The 23,460-nt window shown below is 40.8% G+C and overlaps 1 protein-coding gene across 4 annotated transcripts in view; it reads right to left on the minus strand.

Annotated features, from left to right (window-relative positions):
* LOC139691250 (rap1 GTPase-activating protein 1-like) overlaps positions 1 to 23,460 on the minus strand; it is a 312,140-nt gene that overhangs the window by 99,089 nt on the left and 189,591 nt on the right. Inside the window, exon 1 of one of the 4 annotated variants that reach the window (XM_071588998.1) lies at positions 398 to 492. The exons of the other annotated variants lie outside the window; for them this stretch is intronic. Coding sequence (XP_071445099.1) covers positions 398 to 430 — 33 coding nt within the window. The 5' untranslated portion in view covers positions 431 to 492. Of the gene's footprint in view, positions 1 to 397; positions 493 to 23,460 lie in introns of those variants that run through there. 4 annotated transcript variants of the gene reach the window in all.

The following is a 23,460-nucleotide window of genomic DNA, read 5'->3' on the forward strand; positions in this document are numbered from 1 at the left end:
CTTATCCATCGGAGATTTCGATGCTCGAGTAAGCGACCTGCCCGTGCATGTTCCTTATCGAAAGAAAAACATTCATAATACTAAATAAGCTAAATCGTTTTTGACGATTTGGAACTTAAACTGCATGGCCTACATTTATATAAGTCCATAAATCCTCCAGTACCATGTTTATTAGGGGTATAAAATAATACGATTTGAATTTGTAGGCCGCCGATAACGGCTTACAGGAATGCTTCACCGATTACTTTTGCCGTTATAAGCAAAAAACTGTTACCTCAACTCGATCTACTCTCGTTAAAAGTAAGCGAAATCATAAAGGCATTACTACAAACCCTTCAAATAAATTAACACCCACGGCAACTAAAACAACAATGAGAAATATTTAATTTGTACTTACTGAATTATCCTGCCTCCACCGTAGCACGCCCATTGCTTCCGCTGGCCACAAAAGGTACAGTTTGTATTACTTTTGCCTATATTCTCACAAAAAGGAAATTTACTTCGATTTATGCACTTAGCCCCTCTAACAACAATAAAGATGCTCACTCATTACAGAGGTGATCTAATTTTGCCAGGATCAAGGTAACTGGAATCGCTCACGTCGAAATTGGTCTGTTTAAAATTGTCAACTACCATTCCATATACATCAACTTCTCTCGGACGTCAGACAATAACAACACCGAAAGTTCTTTACAAAAAGAATCGTCAGGTTTTGTTGATGAAGCGAACTTTGGGAAATTTCTATCACAAGGAACACCTTCACTGGGAATGATATGAAACTTTTTTGCACATTTCAGTTCACGACAGCATTTTAGGTCCTTGGATGCGCGGAAAAGAAGCATGCCACCTGATTCCATTCAAAGTGTTTACCCTTCTACCTCACCGTGAGGCGGCTGCTAGGTAACTGCCTTAAAAAAGTGATGCGGTGTCAGGCACAAGCAAAAAGCATCGTGGAGACAGCGTTGCCAAGCCGACGTCGTGCATCCTTCCAACGCCTCAGCCAGCGAGGGCAGCACTAGCCTCCGAGGGAAGGAGAGGGAACGAACGCTGGAGAAACTAAAGCCGTGTCAACGAAAATGATAGAAAATAAATGGTCTCTAAATGAATTTCCCATTCACTACATGTGCTAGGCTTTTGCATAAAATACAATTAATAGGGGGCATAAGTTCCAAAAGCTTAATGATATAACTTGAAATCCATGCTTGATAAGAACGAAGCTTGGCGGCAACATGAATTTCCCCCAGTATAGTCATCAAAGTCCAAGTCCGAGGAACAGATCGAGCAGTAATTAGTCCTGTTTGCTTGCCGTGAAACAGTGAAACTAATATCACTTAAAAATGTTCCCCGTATGGCAACTATTTTATGCTGACAGTCATTTAATCTCGTTAGAAACGAGTGACGCTGAAGACGAGTTAAATTTCTAACTACTAAGTAATCTGAAATGGGGAAACCAACGGCAGAGCACATAAAAATAAATAACTCATTCCATGCGATGGGAAGAGGGGCATTGCATCATTGGGCAACCAATATTTTCAGTTTATAAATTAGAAGGAAAATGATGAAATGGTACCTACATTACAAAATTTCGCACTTTTAAGTCATTCCCCGATCAGTACGTATTCCCCTACAGTGAAAATCATTTCCTTTGAGTAAAATTTCCACATAATAAGTAAAGTATCGCTGATAACTCGTGCAAGACCTAATAATCCACTCTTCCTTTGTTCATTCATGGATTTAAATAACCAAAATTAAGGTTAGAAGAGAATTTACAGGACACTCCATGAGACTGAGAATAATTATTTTGATCAACGACAGCTAGATGCTAAGTACCCGCCGTTTTCTCCTCACTGCAAAGCGTAATATTCTTCCCTCTTAAATGCTAATCGCCTCAACAAACGACAATCCTCTTTCACTGCGGTTAGAATGCTCTCACTGCATGGTCCAGAAGCTACGCATTGTTTGAATTTCACCCTGTTCAAGGAGTAGATAAAAAAAAATTATCACTTTCGCAACAAAATTAGGCAGGTATGCGGCAAGAAAACACTCCTACTGTTGAGAAATCTTAAACGTTAGGATTCTCATTGTGTAAATTACAAGGGCGATTAAATGCAACTTATACGTCCCATGAGCCGTTTAAACTCGAACAACATCACAAAAATTAGCGGAGTATTGCATCAAACGCCAGCTACTCTAACGTGCTCATCCGAAGAGTTGCCCATGTGACAATCCACGCGCCATAAGATTAATTTTCACGATAGACCACAAGAACAGAGAAACAATATCTCCTACTTGGTAAATACAAAGCAGGGACTTCCGACAGGTAAACCAATACGTCCAGTTTCAAACCACTTCTTCCTTACGGAAATTCTTTTAATTTCTCTACAACGACCTTGATCGAGGAGGGTGGCTCCATGACCTAAAGGCAATGCTGCTTCCGTAGCGAAGATTGTTAGTCCACCTATCGTGGACTTAGATGTCGTAGCCACCACTCACGTCTTCGAAAGGAAATTCAGATCGAATACCAAACACAAAAGACAAATGTATCTAATAATTGTACACTCAGAGAGCCCTTACTAGTAGGAAATCACTCTTCGTCATTGATTTCGTGATTAATTGCTGTTGAAGTCCCTAAGCAATTTCTAACAAAGAACCACAAGGTCATTTGTCATTTAAAACTGTTGTTTTTTCATTTTACATCAGTAATGAAGCAATGACAAAGCAACCAGCTATCTCTACCATCAGGGTATATCTTTCCCATCTAGTAAATCCAAACGCATCAAGAACGATTTCCACTATTTAGAAGATTGCAAAAGCTCACGCCGCAAATCGCACGAACAAAGAAGCACGGCACTGCAGCGATTGGACACGAGCCAGCAAAGCTTCACTTTCGAACAAGAGCAATACAAGTACGAAATCCATTTCCTTCTTCCGACCCGACCCGGCTCAACAAACGGTTCAATTGATTACGACGACTCGTCATTCCCCTTTTATGTCACCATAAAATTCCGTTCTCCCGCCCGCGGCACACGTTACGACTCCTCAGCAAACCTTTTCCACCGTCATCAATTTTGAAGGAAAGAGTTTCGGATGGGGCCAAAGAAACGAAGAGTACACGCGGGGCGGGTGAAGCGGGGAGAGGGGGGGAGAAAAAAACTTCACCACAAGCGTTCCGGGAGGAGAGGAGAGATCCCTGCTGACGGAGGCTTCTGGAGGCGGGTCGAGGGGCGGCTCTTAATCGGGCGGCCTTCAGCCGGCTAGGAAACCGGATTTTGCGGAACTCGGTCGAACCCAGGCCCAGGGCTCGAAGGGACTCGGCGGGACCACGGCTTGGGGCCGCCTTCTTGTGTATTGGGTCAATGGACTTCTGCGTGCTCTGTGATCGGACCATAGGCGACTTGACGGACTGGGTCCATCGCGGACCCTGGCATCTCCTCGCGCTACCCGGCGTTCTTGCAGCCGACATACTAATAAGTGGGCCTTTCTACAACGGTGGCACTTACTGCTCCGGTCAATTGGAAACCAAGGGACACTTCTATAAACAAGACCATGAAATATGAATTGAAACTAATTTAAAAAGATTTAAGGAATGAAAGTTTGGTGAACAAATTAGCGCGCATTAAAGTCATATGCTTATGTTGAGCTGAACCCTATAACAAATACTACGTGAGTAACAAAACTGGCCGCAAGTGTGGATTCAACTTCAAAGCTGAGGTGTCCAACGACACCAGCAGACCGTATTGTTTGTAAGTTTTGACTAATTATCAACAGTCTTCATAAGATTTATTTAGATCCGCATGTTTCAGCACCGAGGTCTCGCAAATTATTCGTACTCCTACATACATTAGTCGCTTGGATCTTGCATATAAAATTCGGGAAATAGATGCCAGAACTAGCCGACTCAAGGACTCCTTCTTCCCACGGACAATACGGGATAGCAACTGCAGGGTTATAGATAGCAAAAATTCCACTTGCCACCCTCAGCGTCTAAAAAATAATTAGTTGTATTTAAATGCATGCTCTTCCACTAACCTTATGTGTTTTGTTATAATAACACATTCTTCCCGAATGACCTCATTCATGTTCTGTTCATCTGTTTTTAAGTTTCCCTTTCAATCCCTCGTCCCTCTCCGCGGGGGGAAATTCCTGCTACCTGCAACGTTGGGTCGCATTCCCTGCCTTTTAAAGACTCTTTGGGGGCAGAGTGTTTCGTGGTGCATTTTCATGTGGTGTTTCAATTTCTTGCTTGTTGTGTCCTGGCTTCCGTGTTGTAGGATGTCTTTCGTGCTGCATCATGGGGTGCAGTTTTTTAGTTGTTTTGCGGTTTATGTGTTTGCATGAGTATTGGATGAAGGGATTTTTGCATGAGTGTGTGCGCTGCTGTGGGTGTAATTTTCCGTGTTGTTTTTTTTTTTTGCATGTGGTATTTTTCTTTTTTACGGTTGGTGACCTAACACCCCCCGCCACACGCCCTTGCGGCGGCTTGCGGGGTATTATGTAGATGTAGATGTAGAAGATTAAAGTCCCTCACTTCTTTCCCCGTCCTCAGGTAAAATTCTCCAAAACGACCACGAAAACACTTCAAACAGCAAAAAGGTGGCTACAACATAGTTTAAAAAAATATTCAATGCCAACTCTGCCGTGCAATCTTTTCTCTAACTAAACTAAGAATCAGTCATTAGGCCAGGCGGCTGCATTCAAAACTTATCAATTGGCGCAAGGATATTACAAGTCGTACAATGTCACATTAAATATGAGTTAAAGAACATTTGTTGTTATTTCAATGAGTATTAAATCTCATAAAATCATTAGTATTCTCAAAAGATAGCTGGGAGCGATTATAGTTCGAGCCCCGTGGTACCATCCTAACTGGGCAAAGAATGGTGCCACCTTAATCTCTTCATACCGGAGCAGCATGCCGTGTAAAAACCACATTCTTTATGTATCCACTTTAAGGGATGGTCTAGCATTAATCTTTTTATTTTTAAGTAAATTGTCAGTTATTTTCTTCTTCTGAAGCCAACTGACATTATGAATAAATAGAACCATAACTACGAGGAAGAGTCACAATTACCACAATCGTCAACGGACAAACGCGAAATACGTGCAACGGTGGCCAGGACAGCTTACTAGTTCCAAGTCAATCCTATCTAGATATCAGGTTTTATAAAAAAGGATTTGCATTTCAGTAAGCGATATTTAATACTTATCTGGAGAAAGCATTTCACAAAAAAAAGGCTGTCCTTCGCGGGCGGTAATCAAATAAAATGAATTGATCGTTTATAAAACGAACGGACGACCAAAACCGTTCCTTGCTTCTTAAATAATTGCCTTAAAGATTTCTTACGGCGAAAATGTGACATTACAGTTTCCAAAAAACCTCGCTGGATTTGATCATGTCACTTTAAAATGTTAATACAAAACAAAACACACGTATTCGTCCTTGAAGTTGCACTCCTGAGCATTTCAGTTTTATTGGACTATTTATTTATATTCCTAGGCGAATGAAATAGCGTAAAAAATATACTGATTTGAGAAAAACCCACTGTGTAGTTTATTGTATTTATTAAATAGATGCGAACCCTCAATTTTGTTCTGGCGCTAACACATGCTTTGTATAAAAAGTATCGGTAGCAAATTTTCCTGACGTGAGCGTGAAGTGCTGAAATGACCATCTGGCAGTGAGAATCTCATGTGAATTAAGAAGGAGATTACCATCCATTAGTAGGTTGAAATGAATGAAATTATATCATTTAGTACTTGGAAATCAATATTATAAAATTTGAAGCTATATTGACAATATAAATTATTATTATTTTACCAATGCACAATATAAGGTTTGAATGAAAAGTATCGGTTACAAATCTTTCTTGACGTTTGGGTGAAGTACTACATTCAGATCGTCGGTTAAGTCGACACATGATTGCAGATCATATTAGCATTGATAAAGATGAGAGTGCACACAATTTTCATTGAAAATTTAGCGCTGTGAAAGATGTGCGTTAAACTCGTCCCAAAGGTTTTGACGGACGACCAAGAGCAGAGTTAAGTGTCTACTTGCGAAGATCTTCTGCAACGACATCACGACGATTCTTCAACCCCCTTACAGTCTCGGCTTGGCCGGTTATTTCTTACACCTACAAGGTAATCCTCCCTCAAAGAACACCACCATGGGACTCTAAGAGCCGCCAAAGAAGCTTCCAGGCGTACTCTTAAGGACCTTCCGACATTCGCCTACCAGGGAGCCTTCGAGTCGTGGAAAAGCCACTGGCATAAGTGTGTCGAGGCTCAACGGATGTAATTCGAAGAATTTTGAGGCATTGTCTGAAATATCTGAAATTTTTCTATTTTGCCAAAGACATTCATGATACTTTTTATATAACCCATTCATGTTTCTTCTTCAGCTGGAGAAATGCCACACAATGAATCTAACTACTTTTTGCCAACAACTAAAAGGCGAACGGTCAGTAAATATGATTTCTCCACCGAACACGTAATGACTAAAAGGGAAAATTATTTTTTTTGAAACAAATTAGTTTTTTCAATGAATGGAAGTAGTGGTATCTGTATGCTAGGTGACCAGCTGTGGAGTCATTGGCGCTAATACGAGGGTCATCCGGAAAGTAGTACCCGTTCGTGAAATAAAGACACAAAAGTAAATATTAACAAACATAAAAAATTTTATTTGAAAGAGGATACTTTAAACTACTTCTCAACATAATCTCCAAGCAAATTAAGGCATTTGTCATAACGTGTGACAAGTTTCTGTATTCCTGCTGCATAGTCCTTCGCCGCCAGCTCATTGAGATACGCGAGGGACCCATCTTGCACAAATTTTTGCATAATGCAGATGGTGTTTAACAATTTCATGAACAATTGTTCGAGAAACATTGGGAAAATGCTCACAGATGTCATCAATTGTGACGCGCCGATCGTTCCTCACGAATTCGTCAACTGAGCTCACCAGTTGGTCTGTAATGACAGACGGTCTCTCCGAACGCTCATCGTCGTGTGTGTTCCCCCTCCCCATGCTGAAGTTGCGACACCACCGCCGAACAGACGACTCGTCCATTACATTGTCTCCATACACCTCCTTTAATTGGCGATGAATATCACATGGGCGAACGTTTCTTGCATTGAGGAATTTAATCACTGCCCTCACTTCACAACTGGCGGCGTTCTCAATTTTTTTAAACATTGTAAACAATCACAGAAACAACACAGGCAATGCTAGCGTCACGCAACTTGGCTCAGAGAAGGCAGACAAGCCACTGAAGCTATCTGACCTCGTCCAGCGGCTACTCGCGTCGTCAGCACTTCATGCGGCACGAACGGGTACTACTTTCCGGATGACCCTCGTATGTTCAGGAGGGAGTGGGGGGGGGGGTGGTTTTTCAGCAATCGGAGGTTAGGCGAACGGAAACCCGGAATTAGAATTGATTACGATAGGCGAAAACAGGCGAACATTCCCAACCGATTGCACTGAGCGCTGCATTTGACACCATGAGACACATGCGACAGCCGACGCTTGAATATGATCAATGAAATCCCACTGAAATTTCGGGAGCGGCATCAATACATGTCTCCTTCATACGTTTCGGGCAGATGAAACTCACATCCATGAACCCTGAAAACACAATACTCCTCTTTGAGCGATCGTGTAAAAGGTTAACTAAACATTTTTACCCAATTCGACGATTTTTTCCAATGGTGTTGAAAATCATAATAAAAATCCTATCACACGTGGTAAGCTGAATCAGAAAAATAGGTAGCAGGAAGTTCAATCGTGTTCAGATGTCATTTTTCCGCGTGTGGTGGGAGGTCATAATGATTCAAAATCCTTGAAACCATTTACGAAATATTTAGTCAATTTATGAAGCCTGGTTTTTGGCCACTTTTTGCAAATGACAATCGCAGCCTCAAAGACAATTTCAACACCTTTATTCTTATCAATGCAGAGCTAAAGACAAATTAATGACAACACTGTACGTACAACGGTTGATGAACACATTTGCTACCATCTTTTAAATTATAAAATTTCAGCCTTTGATCCCAAAATAATAGCAATATCTAGTCCAAATTAAATAAAGCCTTCTGTGATTTCACCCTTGCGATGTCTTACGGGGTACCTCGTAGGCGTTGACCAACAGATGCTCGTGGTAATGTGCAATCCGTAATGTTACATTATTATGGGGTTTGCTTTTTAAAGGAAGGGAAAAGAATGACGGCGCCCAGATATAACAGTATCAATAACATGTAATAAGGGGTTCGAATGTTGGCTAGATGTGAATAATATAATGTATACAGGTTTTCAATGGCAAACGACTATCGAAAATCCGTCTACATACTCATAGGACAATACCAGTTATCCCACAATTGCGGCCAACAGATAAGAAACTTATCCCATAAATTACAGCCGAGGTATCCCTGGGAAAAGATAAAGGCACACACAAGCTGAGAGCGTCCGGTAAGAGCAATTGTCAAAGCAGTAGTCCTATTTACATCGCGACCCTGAGGGTACTGAGTGCCCTACTCCGGCATGGCATCCTTAGGCGTCGCCTCTATCTTACCAAAACGGGATAGGCAAAATCTTTTCACGATATTAAGGGACCATCACGGTCATACACACACAATTTGAAAAGACATCATTTGTGCAAAATACAAATAAATATATACATATATATATATACATATATATACTACCTTGATCAAAAAGTTCCCGGAATAACCACCGTGTGGCGCTCCCATCGTTCCGATTTGAGTTCTGTTTTTTTTGTTAAATTGGTACATCTGTTGTTGATATTCCCTTTAAATCTTAGTGTCATAACTTGACATTTGCAAAAGTTACGTAGCCAAGAGTACATCTATCTCTGTGTGTGTTGGCGATTTTTTACAATTTCAGAAATGGATTTAAATTTGCAACAACGAACTTATAGTATATATATATATAGTATATAGTATATATATATATATACATATTATTTTTTTCATTCACCTGGAAACGGATATAGAGGAAAAGTGATAGAAACACATAAAAGACGAACACAGGAGAGGTGGGTAAGGCGGAATCGAGCAGATCACAAGTGTAAAAATATTTCCTTGAGAGACTAGGACTTGAACACCGGATCTTTCGACTTGCCGGGCCGATGCTATAACCACCTGAGCTATCGAGGAAACGCAACTTTTATTTGTGTTCCTATCCCTTTCCCATCTATCTATTTCCATGTGAATGAATATATGTTGGCCATGTGGCGGGTTTTTCGTGTTTGAATGTGAACGCACACAGATATATATATATATACAGATATATATACATATATATATACATATATATATACATATATATATACATATATATATACATATATATATACATATATATATACATATATATATACATATATATATATACATATATATATATATACATATATATATACATATATATATACATATATATATATATATACATATATATACATATATATATATATATATACATATATATATATAATATAACACAAATAGAAAAGAATAGACACATTTAAAAGAACACTCACACGGTAAATTGTTCGAGCTTTCGGCCCTCTCAGAGGCCTTCTTCAAGAGAGTCTCTCTTGAAGAAGGCCTCTGAGAGGGCCGAAAGCTCAAACAATTTACCGTGTGAGTGTTCTTTTAAATGTGTCTATTCTTTTCTATTTGTGTTATATTGTGTCAGCCCATTATTGTGCCGCTCGTGTGAGTTTTTCCGTACAATCATTATATATATATATATATATTTATATATACATGTATGTATGTATGTATACATATGTATATGTATATAGGCGGCACAGGGAGAGGATATGGCCCCCTATCCTGATCTGGGAATTTCACAAACCGTGGGCTTAGTATTGAGTGGAAAACACCGACACCTACTACACTGACCTTCGGGTTCATTATTGTGCTTATAGTTTTTTTTATATCATGCCGAACTGTTTTTCGACTGTTGCATCTGGATGTCTTCCATTTCGCATAATATATACACACACACATGCCTACAGGTATCATAGAATTAGGAGTGTTTTCAAGTCAAGCCTTAATTTTTTGCGTTTTGAATTTAAAATTTAGCTCTTCTTTTTGAATTAACAAGCTTTTGTTTTGTTCTAAACTTACTGCATGAAAAAAACGATTAATTGAATGGTTCAGTGGTGGTGCATTCTGATTTTATCATGGTAATCTAATCTGTCATTGCGATTGGAGCGGGGGAGGGGCGTAATGATAGTTTAAGGGTCACAAGTAAACTCGAGTCTTCTTTTTCTTCCCAAGATTATTAGTCTTTCTTGCACTTTTCGTGACTCTACGGGCACCCATTCTAACGAAATCAATAAAATCGCACGTCGGGGGAACTATGGCATTTAAAAAACACCAAGAGCTCCAGTACTAAACGTCGCTTTGCGATACGCCGAAATCTTAGGGTAATCGTAGGATCAATTTTCAACTATTTCCGCTTCACTTTGTATTCGACGACATCGAGCCAAAACACTGACAAACAGAATGTTAAGATCATATGTGCATTTTCTCCCATCAAACTTGATACTTCTTGATGCAATTTCACAGATACAACATTAAAAACGAATTAGGTATTAGTACTGCTTTGAATGATTTTTCTTCCAATTGCACGAAAATCAAGCATCGTACATACATCAACGGTCAGCCGTCAGTTGCGGAGGCATATCTGTCTCTCTCTCAAGTATGTTTAGCACCCGCGTGATTCACAAATTATCTTCCTAACTAACAGTTGGGGAGGCGTCAGGTCTACTGGTCTCAGCAATCCCTCAGTTGACTTTGTGACGCTCAAATCGCTTCCGGGTATTCTCGAAATTCTTTCGTCCTAACAACATGTCCATGTTAACTCCACGCCTGGTGAAAAATTCTCGCCCAAGAATAACGTTTCCACCGTCTCAGACCGACTTCGCACCAATATTCGATCGAGAGGAAAAGAGAGAGTGTGAGTGCTCGTTTTCTGATTAGTCCGGCGGTCGTAAAAATTGAGGCGAACTAGTCACCGCCGATGAAGGCTCTCCGTGTCACAATGGTTACTACAATTCCTCCCGCGGTCGAACAACGGGGAAGGGGGGAGGCGAAAAGGGAGTGGGGTTGGTGGGAGGGGCGGTAAAACAATGCGGTGAAGGGGAGTGGGATTCCATCCGATGGGTCGAAAACGCAATGAGAACAATGAATTTCGTCATGTCATCATTCTGGTCGAGGAATATTGGCATCGAAGAACGAAGCTCAATTATGGCCCTCCGCTTTTGGTCACCTGGGGAACCATAAGGAGCTCCAAAGTAAAGGCATCACCTTTTAAATCAGCGGTGGTGGAGGAAGACGGGTGAGGAGGGAGTTCGGTTACCACGCCGGTTATGCTCCGGGCAATATCTCTGAAGGTAGATGTTTGTAACTGTCCCTCAGGGAAATGTATTAGGGCCGCTCCTATTCTTAACATATGTACATTGATGACTTACGCTGACGTGTTGGTAGCAATATTAGATTATTGTAGACTATACGGTAGTATGCAGGGAAATAACTCTGGTATATTACAGGCTGCTTTCTACAGATTTAGACAAGACATCGGACAGGCGTAAGGAAAGGGGATTAGCACTGAACATAAACGAATCTGCAATTTTACAATTTTTGTGTAATTAAAAAAAGTGATGAGCAGGACGTAAATTATGAAATAGAGGGTTGTGTTAACTGCGGCAGATCAAGTTAAATAGTTGGGGATTATCCTGACATCACACCATTCATGAGGTGCACATATCAGGAGAATACGTATGCTGATCCGCCTTAAGAAAACTCGGCTTCATTAAACGGTTGGTGGAGAAATGTAATGCGATACTTAAAGAGATGTGTTATTTCGGTTTAGTTAGGCCACATTTGGAATACGCCGCCAGCATTCGGGAACCTTGGGAGAAAGTGTGGCTAACAGAATTTAGATAGTTCAGACAATACCTGCCAGATTGATAAAAAATTGTTGCAGTGAGAAGACGAATGTGACAGGCTTTTTAGGGGAATTAGGCTGGGAGTCGCTTGAGACTCGAAGAAAACAATCGAGACTTAGACTTTTAGCAAGGTTCAGAACAAACTAATTTTAACAATGAAACGAAGGGAATTTTTATGGTCCCACACAATTTGGATAGGGTAGATCACAAAGATAAGATAAGGGAGAGACTCCACTACAGAGAGATACAAATATTCGTTCTTTCCTCGGACAAATAGGAATCATAAGAGAAAGATATCAGAGTAATAACAAAATAGTAAAGACAATCGAATTACAAGCGGGGGCAGATTAGACGCCGCTTAAACATCTGGTGCATACGTAGGAGCATGTCCTTGTGCATGTTAGTTGCTAGGGTATGTATTTGCTCGGGCGAACATTAAAATGGATTTGCGCGAATACTATATATTGGTCTGAGTGGGTACGAATTGTTATATTTTTGTTTGTTTTGCATGTGGTTGTATTCTATTTTACGGTTGGTGTCCTGACACACAGGGGATCGAGATGATGCGGTGGCTATCGTACTGACTTCCCACCCAGAGGGCCCGGGTTCAAATCCCGGCGGTGTTGAATATTTTTCAGTGGTATCCCGATCCCTACTTGAGGTGCTTTGTGGACAGGACTTTGAGTGAGCGCGCCGTCCGTCGGATGGGACTTTAAGCTGTGGACCCCTTGGCGCCTTTCGTTAAGAGTAGGCTAATGCCGACGCCGGGTTTCTCTCCACCCTTCATCGTTTCCTGTCCATCCCCTATAGCGCAAATGACCTCAGCTGTCGGTCGCCTCCCCTAAATACTACTACGGAACACCCCACCGCACGCCCTGGCAGCGGCTTTCTTTTTTATTTTGCAGATGTAGATGCAGCCGACCGACATACCATACCCTGGCCCAAGTGCTGTTATTTGCGCACCTGATCATCGACCTGAGGGACCGTATTTCGGCGAGGGCAAACGAACTGATTCCCTTCGGACCTGAAAGTGCAAACTTTAAACGCCCTACGACTTGATATGGGAAGCGTGCAGTAGCGTTCTATAAAGTGTTGAATCGACTTGAACTATTAACTGTGTTTCGAAGACCAGCGCCCGAGATTTCATTTTAAGGCGAACAAGGTCATGTCGCAACTTAAGCTCAAATAAGGAAAGTATATCACGCTACACAATCATATCTATGCCCAAGTAAGGTTTCAAATCCACTGTTTTTGAGAAAAACTACGGTTCAACTCATAATCCCTCTTCGGAGACGTACACTCAGTCGTACATTACCAGAGGGAGGCAAAATTTTCCCCTTATATGCCGAATATTCTGTTAAACTTTTAGCGATCGATTTGGTCCGATGGCTTCTCAACCGGGAGGCCTTGCTTCGAATTCGGTGGTGGCAGAATTATTCAGAGGTATTTGTAAGCCTACACGCGGTGCCACGTGGTGAGCACTTCAAGTGGAAAATGCCGTTCGTCGTATTGGTCGTTAAATTGTATAACCCCTAGGCGTCCTTCGTCAAAAGCGGATCAGTACTGACGCTGGGTTTCTCTCCAGTCTTCAGCCATTCCCTGGACATTTTACCTCTACCAAATAAACCAAATATTGTCGGTTGCGTGCCCTCATAAATGATAGGAATAACTAGGTTTTCCCACCCATTATTGAGTACCTAAGTGTTATCGCCATTTAAAAATCAAAAAAGCTGCACATCTAAGGCTTAAATTTCAAGATTGTGTGAAAATACACTGATAAAATACATCAAGATTGGTATTAATACCTTTTTCAAGGCGGCACAACCACACACATCTCGTACCTTTAATTTTTCGTTCCAGCAACCCTTGCATTAAGCATTTCCAAAACACGCTTCAAAACAAAAAGAACATTTAATTCCAACAACTGTAAAGGAAAGAACGCGAGGAATAAAATTTAATTTACTCTTTTTATGCCATTTATACGGATCCACTCGTAGTCTCCTCACGGATTCCTTGCAGTCAGTCACTGTGAAAGAAGTTTGATCCAGTTTCATGAAATGGAATTAGGACCCATCAATTGCCAAACACTTTTTGAGTCTTTCAGACATGAATAATAATGTATTATATATATATATATATACATATATATATATACATATATATATATATATACATATATATATATATATACATATATATATTTTTTTAAGGTAATCTACCGGTTAAGGTAGGTTTTTGGATGGATACAACCACAAACAAACATTTTATTACTCCTAACAAAACACAAAAACCATCATCCTACTCTATATCAGGTCCCTCTTCATCTCTGAGTACTTTCTTCCTCCCTTCATCCCGTCCAACATCCCTATCCTGTTCCTTCCCTTTCCTCTTTTGCCCAACATTCTCCCCTCTATCACAGTCTCCAACATCCCGCTGCCGGTCAATACCCCCTTCAGCCACTTTTCTTGCCTCCATAGGATTTCTCCCAATAAACCCCTCTCTTCGCCCACCATACCAAGTGCTTCCTCGTTTGTTTTCTTCTCTGTCCATTTTACCTTCTCCATTCTTCTCCACACCCACATTTCAAAAGCCTCCAGTCTACGTCTGTCCTCCTGCTTCAATGACCACGTTTCCGCGCCGTACATAGCTACGCTCCATATCAAAGTTTTTCGAGTCTTTTCTTAACGTCCTTACTCAACGTCCCCGTCATCAACTCCCTCCTCCTTGTAAAAGCCTCTTTGCCTAGCGCAATTCTTCTCCTTACGTCCTTACTACTTTGACCGTGTTGGTCCAAAACACTACCGAGATACGTAAACTGTTCTACCTGCTCTAGTTTTTGCCCTCCTATTTTAATGTTAAGCTTAGCCTTTTTCTTTCTAGAAAATCGCATAACCTTTGTTTTATTAATATTGATTCTCATCCCATATCTGTCGCACTGAATTTCCAATTCACTAAGCAATGCTTGCAGCCCTTTGGCTGACTGACAAACTAAAGCTTGATCATCAGCAAACCTAACTGATTTTATGAATTCCCCCCACTTTCATTCCTACCTCCAGTTCTTCCCATGCCTCTTTAATCATTTCCTCTGCATACAGGTTGAACAGCAACGGTGATAATGTAATGTAACGGATTACAATGTAATCAGGAATCACCATGATTGGGATTTTTAAAGAATTACTTTGTCAATTCGGCAGGTATGTTGCGTCCTTAACGTGCAGCTAAACGAATTCTAAAAGACATTCTTTGATATTCATTGGGCTTCTCAGGAGCTCAACAAGTATTAGAACAAAAGCTATGACTGGAGAGGAATACGATTCAATGACGTTTAGGGATCAAGCCAGCGCGCTATCCACTACAGACTACCACGACCGAAAAGAAAAGTGATTTAAATAATTAAACATAATGAGAGTCACAACAACAAGAATGTAATTATATCAATTTTCTATAATATCCAAAATGGTATCCATGTTTTCTTGAAGCTAACAATGAAGGGAAAGTCTCATATCCGAGGCAAAAATCCAAGCTGCAACATTTTTACCAACGAGATCAGCTGACTGCCAATGAACTACATGATTTTTAGAAGGAATTCGCAAAAATGTATGGATTCAGGGTTTTCAAACATCCACACATTTACATTCATTTATATCTTGAGTCAAAATGTTGAAATTAAATCGAGCGAGAGGGATAGTACCTTTTTAGGTTCCATTAATAACTCCTAGATGGACTTACATTTACAAATCGGAACACGAACACAAAATACGATAAATAGACTCAAGGAGTTGACTCCTTTGTTTCGCAAACAATATGACGCAGCAACGAATTTAAAGGTCCCCAATCTGTTACAAATCAATAAACTTACTCATTACACATTTCTCCCATTTATGCTTGCCCCCATTGCAAGCCTCTCAAGTTGCATTAATAGGAATAATTCACGCAATTCATATATGCAATTCCGCCTAATTATTAGGTTTAAAAATTCGTTTAAGAAAGCTAAACATTAAAATTGCACCTCATAGAGGCAGGAGATGTCATTTTAACATATAATTGGATATATTTGAGTGAGATGTACTCCTGCAATGTATTTAAGTTGACAAAATGTAGGAAAATGTATAATTGAATACCAATTTGTAACACAAAGGTTCTGTGAGAACTGCTAGGCGACAACCGTAAGAATTGTTTTTCATCATAAGATACCCTCAGTGACTGAACTTTTTCGTTCGATAATCTCAAGATAAATTACTGTAATACTGATTATTGTCTTATCAAAACAGTACTGAGGCCGGAAACATGCTCTCCCAAGTCTGGACACAAGAAATTTTGTGCGAAGTTACTGAAGAATGGGAATCACTCAAATCTGACGGAATATACCTCACGTACGATTGCACTAGAAAAAGATTATTGAGAAAAGGTGACCAAAGGGAATTAGATACCACATTTAAGAACGATCGGCGGCGTGGTAGCTCAGTGTGGAGATCAATCAGCTTTAGACGGAGAATCTCAGGTTCGGATGCCTTTGGACAGCCATTGCTGAACGGTATGGTATTATAGACGACTGGGTTTTTTTTGGGGAACCGAAGGCAGCAGTACGGGCAAATTAACTACCCTCCTCCCTACCCCCAACCCTATGACCGTGAACGTGTGAATTTCACAAGCCGTAGGGCGTAGCAGGAAAAAAGCTTTACCCCATACTTATCAAAACCACCTTCGCGCTGAGGACTGTGGTTTGGTGATCTGGTTTAACGATGCTTGTTAAGATGTGAGATCCTATTGCAAATGGTAAAAACATTGCAGCCAAAATAAAAATCGACGAGAAAAAACTTTTGAGAGGAGTCCGAGCAAAGACCACTAGGTGGGTGTTCACTAAATTGAAAACCGCAAAACTGGAACCCAAAGAGCGTGGTACTTTCGAGCCGGAACGCTATGGTGACGTAAATTTTTATTAAGTAAGTACCATTGTTGATCATATATGTATACGACTCGAAGGGATATAAGACTTCAGAGAACACGTTGATAGAACTAGACGGAAATTACGGCAGTTTTAACGACATACGGCCGATTTGTTTCATAAGATGCGGCGATCATGATCAAATTGAACAGTGAAATTCATTAAGTAATTACATCACGGATTTAAGTTCGACGCATAACCAACCCCAAATTCGACTATAAACGGATACAAATGGTGAGGAAGAAGGGGTGATAAAATTCCGGGCAGAATATTTACTGAAATTTGCATTTCGGTTGCCGACCTTACAACTAAATAGTCTTGGCAACACGACCAAGACCGAATAACCCCACGGGACCCAAGTTTTATTTGAAATAAAAAATGATGAGTTTTTGAATGAAATAAATTTAAATAAATTGTACAGACAAAGGTTTTTGAGAAAAAATATGCAAATATGGAAGAAAAAGCTGCCCATGTTTGACAGGCCGCAATTAATCTCAACAAGGATGCTCAATTTGAGAGAGATATGGACATTAAATTTCGACTCAAAACCCAAATATACGCAGTGCAACCAACCCGAGAAAGTTATTGCTATAAAGTTCACTATGAAGTTTATTTGTCCGAACTCCATTTTCATTAATATTAAAAAATGTTTTTTTACAACTAGTTGGTCATTGAGGATTTAATTCACTTTGAGAACGATAATAATGAGAGAAGGATAAAGTACTGGGATTCATAAAAAAATTTGCATATTAAACATTGAGAATGTGCATAAATAAGAGTATTCCGAATTATCTGAACAATAGAAAATTTGAATTAAAATAAACGAAACGATGGTGGGAAGGACGTACGAGCGTGTCAATGACTAAGCTCAAATAAATGGGAGGCACAATATTTCCATTAACGAGGATGATGATGATGATTGACATACTTTGTTGAAACAATCTGATTAAATGGAGGATAACAATAATGTGGGTCCGAAGCATTTTTAGAATTTTTCTTTTACGAGCACAAAACAACACAAAGTCATGGCCAAATAAAAGTTAACAAATAAAAACTTCTAAAACACGTCGACACACTCAAATTACCATCGGGTAGAAGAGGGACCAGTGCGAATTCAAACAGATAAGTGCCAGAATTAAAATTCTCGCAGACTCTCAGATTTAGAGCTAATGTATCAGGGTTTAGTCGATGACAGAATTTTCTTGCCTTACGGAGGATGTAGTCTTGTCCGGGACACTTGCCGTCCCCGGTGGCGGCAAGGTGGCGTTTTCGCCCGCTAGCCCAGGGGCCGCAGGTTTGTTTCCCGCCGAAGGTGGGTTTTCCTCCACCTATGGCACGATTGAATGTAATTATAAACCTAGGTGGGAATAAATCCCGCGACCCCAGGGTTAGCGGGCGAGAACGCCACCCCGCCGCCACCGGGGACAGCAAGTATCCTAAGCAATGGTATCGTACATATGTGAAGAATATTAGGCTTGTACGCCACGGGCAATTTCATTATTATTATAATTAATCGTATTCTATCGGTGAAGGTAGGACTTATTAAGATATATATTACGTCTAGCGCCAACCCGTGAAAATTCCAAATATCCAAGAAAACAAACAATTTGCAAATTTTCAAAGAGTATTTTGAAAATTAACCGGCCACGGTTTCGACAAGGTGTTGGTTAATATAGTAAATACAGTTTAAACATTTGCGCATTTATCTATTATCATGACGGTAGGTTTTGAATGGAAACAGATATTAAGCACTGATAAACTCATAAATTACTCTCGATACGGCCCTTAATACTGTAAAACCGTACGTACATTATGAAAAAAGCATTCTTCCAGTACTCATACTTTCTTCCTCCCTTCATTCCGTCCAACATGCCTATCGTTTCCTCCCTCTACCTCACTTACCTAGTAATCTCCCCTATATAACAGCCTCCAAATTCCATTCTCACTCACTAACGCGATGTATCCACTCAACATACGTGCCTTTTAGAATCTCACCTCAGAAGCCTCTCTCTCTTCCCCTACCATTCCTTAAACATCTTCGTCCGTTTTACTTTCCAACCATATCACTTCGTCCATCCATCTTCTTCCCACCCATTTCTCAAAAGTCTCCAATCCATGCTTACCTTTTTTTCTTAGCCACAAATTTTCCGATCCGTAAAAAACTATGCTCAATATAAAACCTTTCATTATTTTTTAAAATATTTACTTCAAGGTTTTTGTCAACTTGTCTTCTGTTTTTGAAAGCAGACCATGTGCTGGCGCACATGAAAATCGTAAAAGCTGAAAGCATTAGGGCTCACCATGCTACGGTCCAAAACATGGAATGTATGACTGCTGGCAAGTTATCAAGCGTGTTTTCTCTTAGATTACGGAGAAATTTTCGTGGTCTTATCCTCGACATGTTTAAAAGCGAAAATAAATATTTGCATATATAGCTTCTCCCCAGATAAGTCAAGTGTCACAACAGTAGATTCAAAGACCGTGGCGGTGGAATTTAGGCTTTTAACATTCCGTTTAAAATTTCTCCTCACGAAATTGCTATTTTTTATGCCTAAATACCTAGATGGAGATTTACGACCACATGGGTACCCAGGTTAACTCTTTTGAGTTCAAGCCAAACCGCTTGGGTTACTTCTGGAAATCCGAAAAAACTTTACAAACTCAAAAGAGTGAGTGATTTGAAGAAACTTCGGAACAGAAAATTTCCAATACGTGTCGACGTTACAATCGTGACGCGGCCCGATAAACGAAGAACAGTGGCAGGATATATCGTACGAGGGTTGTACACATAATTTACAAGTACGCTCATACGAAAAGAGGTTAAGGGATGGAACGGAATTCTGCGAACAGCATCGATTTACTTTCTAATGGAACCGCACAAATTGTTCCCCTGACCGATTGAACGGCGACAATGAGATAGATTCGCACGTGGCCACCGTGTTCTTATTCATTTCGGCGGTACGACAGGACTTCGACCAATCCTAGCGCGGTTGAATTCTTCTATTCTGATTGGACAAGCCTTTCTTCCCATTCTAACCATCGTATAAAATGGGCAAGGAAACGCAGCCCCTTGTTTTAAGTGCTATAAGTTTGCCTTCACCTTAGGAGTTCGCGGTTGGCGCCTTCAAGGCGTTAATTTGTGGAAAGCTCTTCAAGGTTAACGCAGAATATTGACCGTTTCGATTCTAGTTCGATAAACAAATGAAATCTTACGGGAGTCCACGAGAAATGACTATGGATCGGTGGGTGATCTACGTGTTTCGCCTATAATTCTGGGAATGAACGACGTATGCGAGGGTGGAATGTTTGGTCGGGATTTGGAAGGCATGAGGAAGAATGGTGGCCCCTAGTCACGAAAGGCTGAGAATTGCTGCAGTCAGCCAGCGGCGCTCCGGTGAAGAAGAAACACGCCCACACGACACGGTTCATCAATAATAATAAAGATTTATTGTTCAGCGGCAACGTAGTCCTTTTAAGAACAAATTCACAGTACACAAATTAGACAGTAACAAGAGTCGGTCATTTGAAGCGATGAGAGTATTAATGGTAAAGACTTACAAAAGTTTCCACATACATATTTTAGAAAGTATTTTATAACATAATGCCATGGAAAATATAAAATACTTCCGTTTTCGGAAAATGTACGATACTTCCGTTTTCATACAAAAGACTACAAGGATTAATCTGTATTAGACCATCCATTAGAGCTCATCTGAATAAAATTGCAGAAGTTATACCCCTTTAAATTATTGGGTAGCTCATTCTATAGACGACAGGGCATTAAATGACCTACCAGAAGCCAGTTAAACAGGGACTCGCATATAAATGTCCTGTTTTGTGAGTCTTTCGCTGCTTGCATGGGCGGTATTAACAATAACGAACGTATTCTGTTGGATAATAGGGAATATCGGATGCCAATAACTAAAGATAAATAAACACATTCGATACTCGATACGTTGAAATATTTTCCATAAGTTCAGCAGCACAATAAAGATATACCTTGTTCCTGCTCACCGAATTCTTTTTAATTCCACTGCGCGTTGACTTATAATTAACTATAGAACAATAATCTACGCGGGTAATAAGAGAGATTTAACGTTACGAAGTCTCCACAAGAGAGTAAACTCCCACTACAATAAGTAATTACGTAGTAAGTAAAAGTACCAGCGTTAAAATGGGCACATTTTCGTAGAAATGATCGTTATCGTCATCATCACCATTTACTATTAAGAATTTATGAGATCTCATAGCGTGAATAATTTACGTGAACAGCGCCGTCGTACTCGAGCTACGTTACGTAGAGGAGATGACGGCAGGAAAGCAATGACAATCAGCTCAGCCTAAAAGGGTCCAATGTCACACCATAAATCCGTCGCCATCATTATCATAAGTACTTTTATTTCAATTCTAAGATTAGCATACTGCAGCCTTCCATTATTCTCTATTCAGCGTTAATTCTCTCACTCCCTGATAGCTTCTCTGTTTTACGTCTTTTTTAATTTGTCCAATAAACCTCTATTCTTCGCGGGATCCACCCTTTCATTTCCCCTTCTATCATGTTATAACTTATCCATTGTGCCTCAAGGTGTGTTCTGTTCATGCGGGTCCATGTTGCCCTATCCTCTTCTCCGCTCTCTATACACTACCTGGTTCCTCACTTTATCTGTCCATTTATTCTTTAGAATTCTCCTTCAGCACCACGTTTCGAAGGCTTCTATTCTTCGCGGGTTGACATTTCCTTTGTTCAATGTCTCTGATACGTAGAGTGCCATGCTCCAAACGAAGGTGACTGCTTCCTTTTTTGTAACCATAGGTTCCGTGAACATAAGAGTTTATTCTTCTTCATGAAAACCTTTGTTTGAGCTATTCTTTGCTTTATTCCAATTCAACTTCTTCCATTCCAAGTTATTCTTCTGTCCAGGTAGATGATGAGTGATTGGTGGCGAGTGGTTCCTAGTCCTTTGTCTATTTAGACTTCTATTTTCCTTCTTTTTTTCTTGTTCCAGGTTTTTTACGTGATTCTGGATGAGGTGGTGGATTATTCTTCTGTCCTTGTAGTCCATTCCATGCTATTCTAGTATTTGAGCATCTTTTTCCATTCGACGTTGTCGAAGACACTGTCCAAATCCACAAATGCCAAAAATAATGGCTTGCATGCGTGTATCATTCATTCGGTCAATACCCTCAAGCTGAGTATTGTCTCCCTCGTTCCTTGGTTTTACCTGAACCAGAGCTTGGTTTTCGCGATGCATTTCCTTCTATTCTTTGACTAACTATCGTGACGTTGCAAACGCGCTGCTAAATACATTTCTTTTTTTATTGGTGAATGACAGCTCTAAAAATTACAACCGAGTATATGGCATGCACACTATTCCATCCCAAGAAGGGTTTCTCTAACCTCTCCATTAACAAAACATAAACTAATATACGGCCGAGATGCATTTATTTTTCGTTTCACGCCAATTGAAATCGGTTCGCCTCCAGACCCCTGTGACACCGACGCTCGAACTATGTACGCGGCGCTTCGCTGAACCGAGCGAACCGCCACTTTTTGCTACTCCACTAACGGGCGTGCTCTGAGCCACCAACTGCTGTTGTGAGAGTGATTTTTTTCCACTGGGAGAGAATTGCGAACACGGAGCTCGTCGGTGCCGTTCGATGAGGTGAACTCGCGCGGGCCACTCCGCAACTTACCATTGGTCGTCGGATCACCAGGCACCCAAGCATAATATACAACGGGGAGGTTAAATTACGACTATTAGAACTACCCGCATATACAACCCTCAAAAGGGAAATCATTCGCCTCTATCACTCGAGGATGGAGTGACCTTTTCGGATATGCATGACTGGAGAACTGAACACGACTCTTAAATCCTTCCCGATTGGCAAACCACTCGCTCGAGACGTTCCGTGGACCTCGGACGCCAATCATCACGCACACCGATGGACTTAACGAAGAGAGGAAGAGGATGGGGGCATGCGACACCTTCACGGCGCGGTCCTTGTGAAGCCCATCCGGGTTCCATTGTGTTGAGGAGTGGACTATGTGAGGTGGGACACGGGGGCCCACCACGCCGATGGTCAGAGGTTTCATTGGCGGAAGGATGCATTTATTTCGACCATTTCATAGAAAGTAACAAAAATTATCCAACGTGAAATGACTGCGGTGCACATGTTTTCCGGGGAGTGATCTGGTTGGTGCGGTGGAGGGTTTTCAAGTTGGCACGCAATTGCATGGCGGAACGGTCTGAGTGCGGCCCGGCATGCAGGCCGTTCCACCAAAACGGGGGAAATGATTCACACCGCGCACTGCGGGCGGTTCGGCCGCGTGGTCGTGGTTGAGATATGCTTAAATCATGGGGCCTAAGTACTTTAAGCCGCCTTAGAATTAACGTCATCCACACACGGAAAGAGTATGCCGCGGGGGCGCAATCCTAAGGTTTAAATGGCGAAGAAGCCATTTAAACCTTAGGATTTAGCCTAATTTTAATAGCTAAATTTTAGCTAAAGTTTTCATCTAATCACGTCTATTTACTT

Source organism: Hetaerina americana, unplaced genomic scaffold, assembly GCF_022747635.1.
Source record: "Hetaerina americana unplaced genomic scaffold, ioHetAmer1.1.p SCAF_31, whole genome shotgun sequence".
NCBI classification, from domain to species: domain Eukaryota; kingdom Metazoa; phylum Arthropoda; class Insecta; order Odonata; family Calopterygidae; genus Hetaerina; species Hetaerina americana.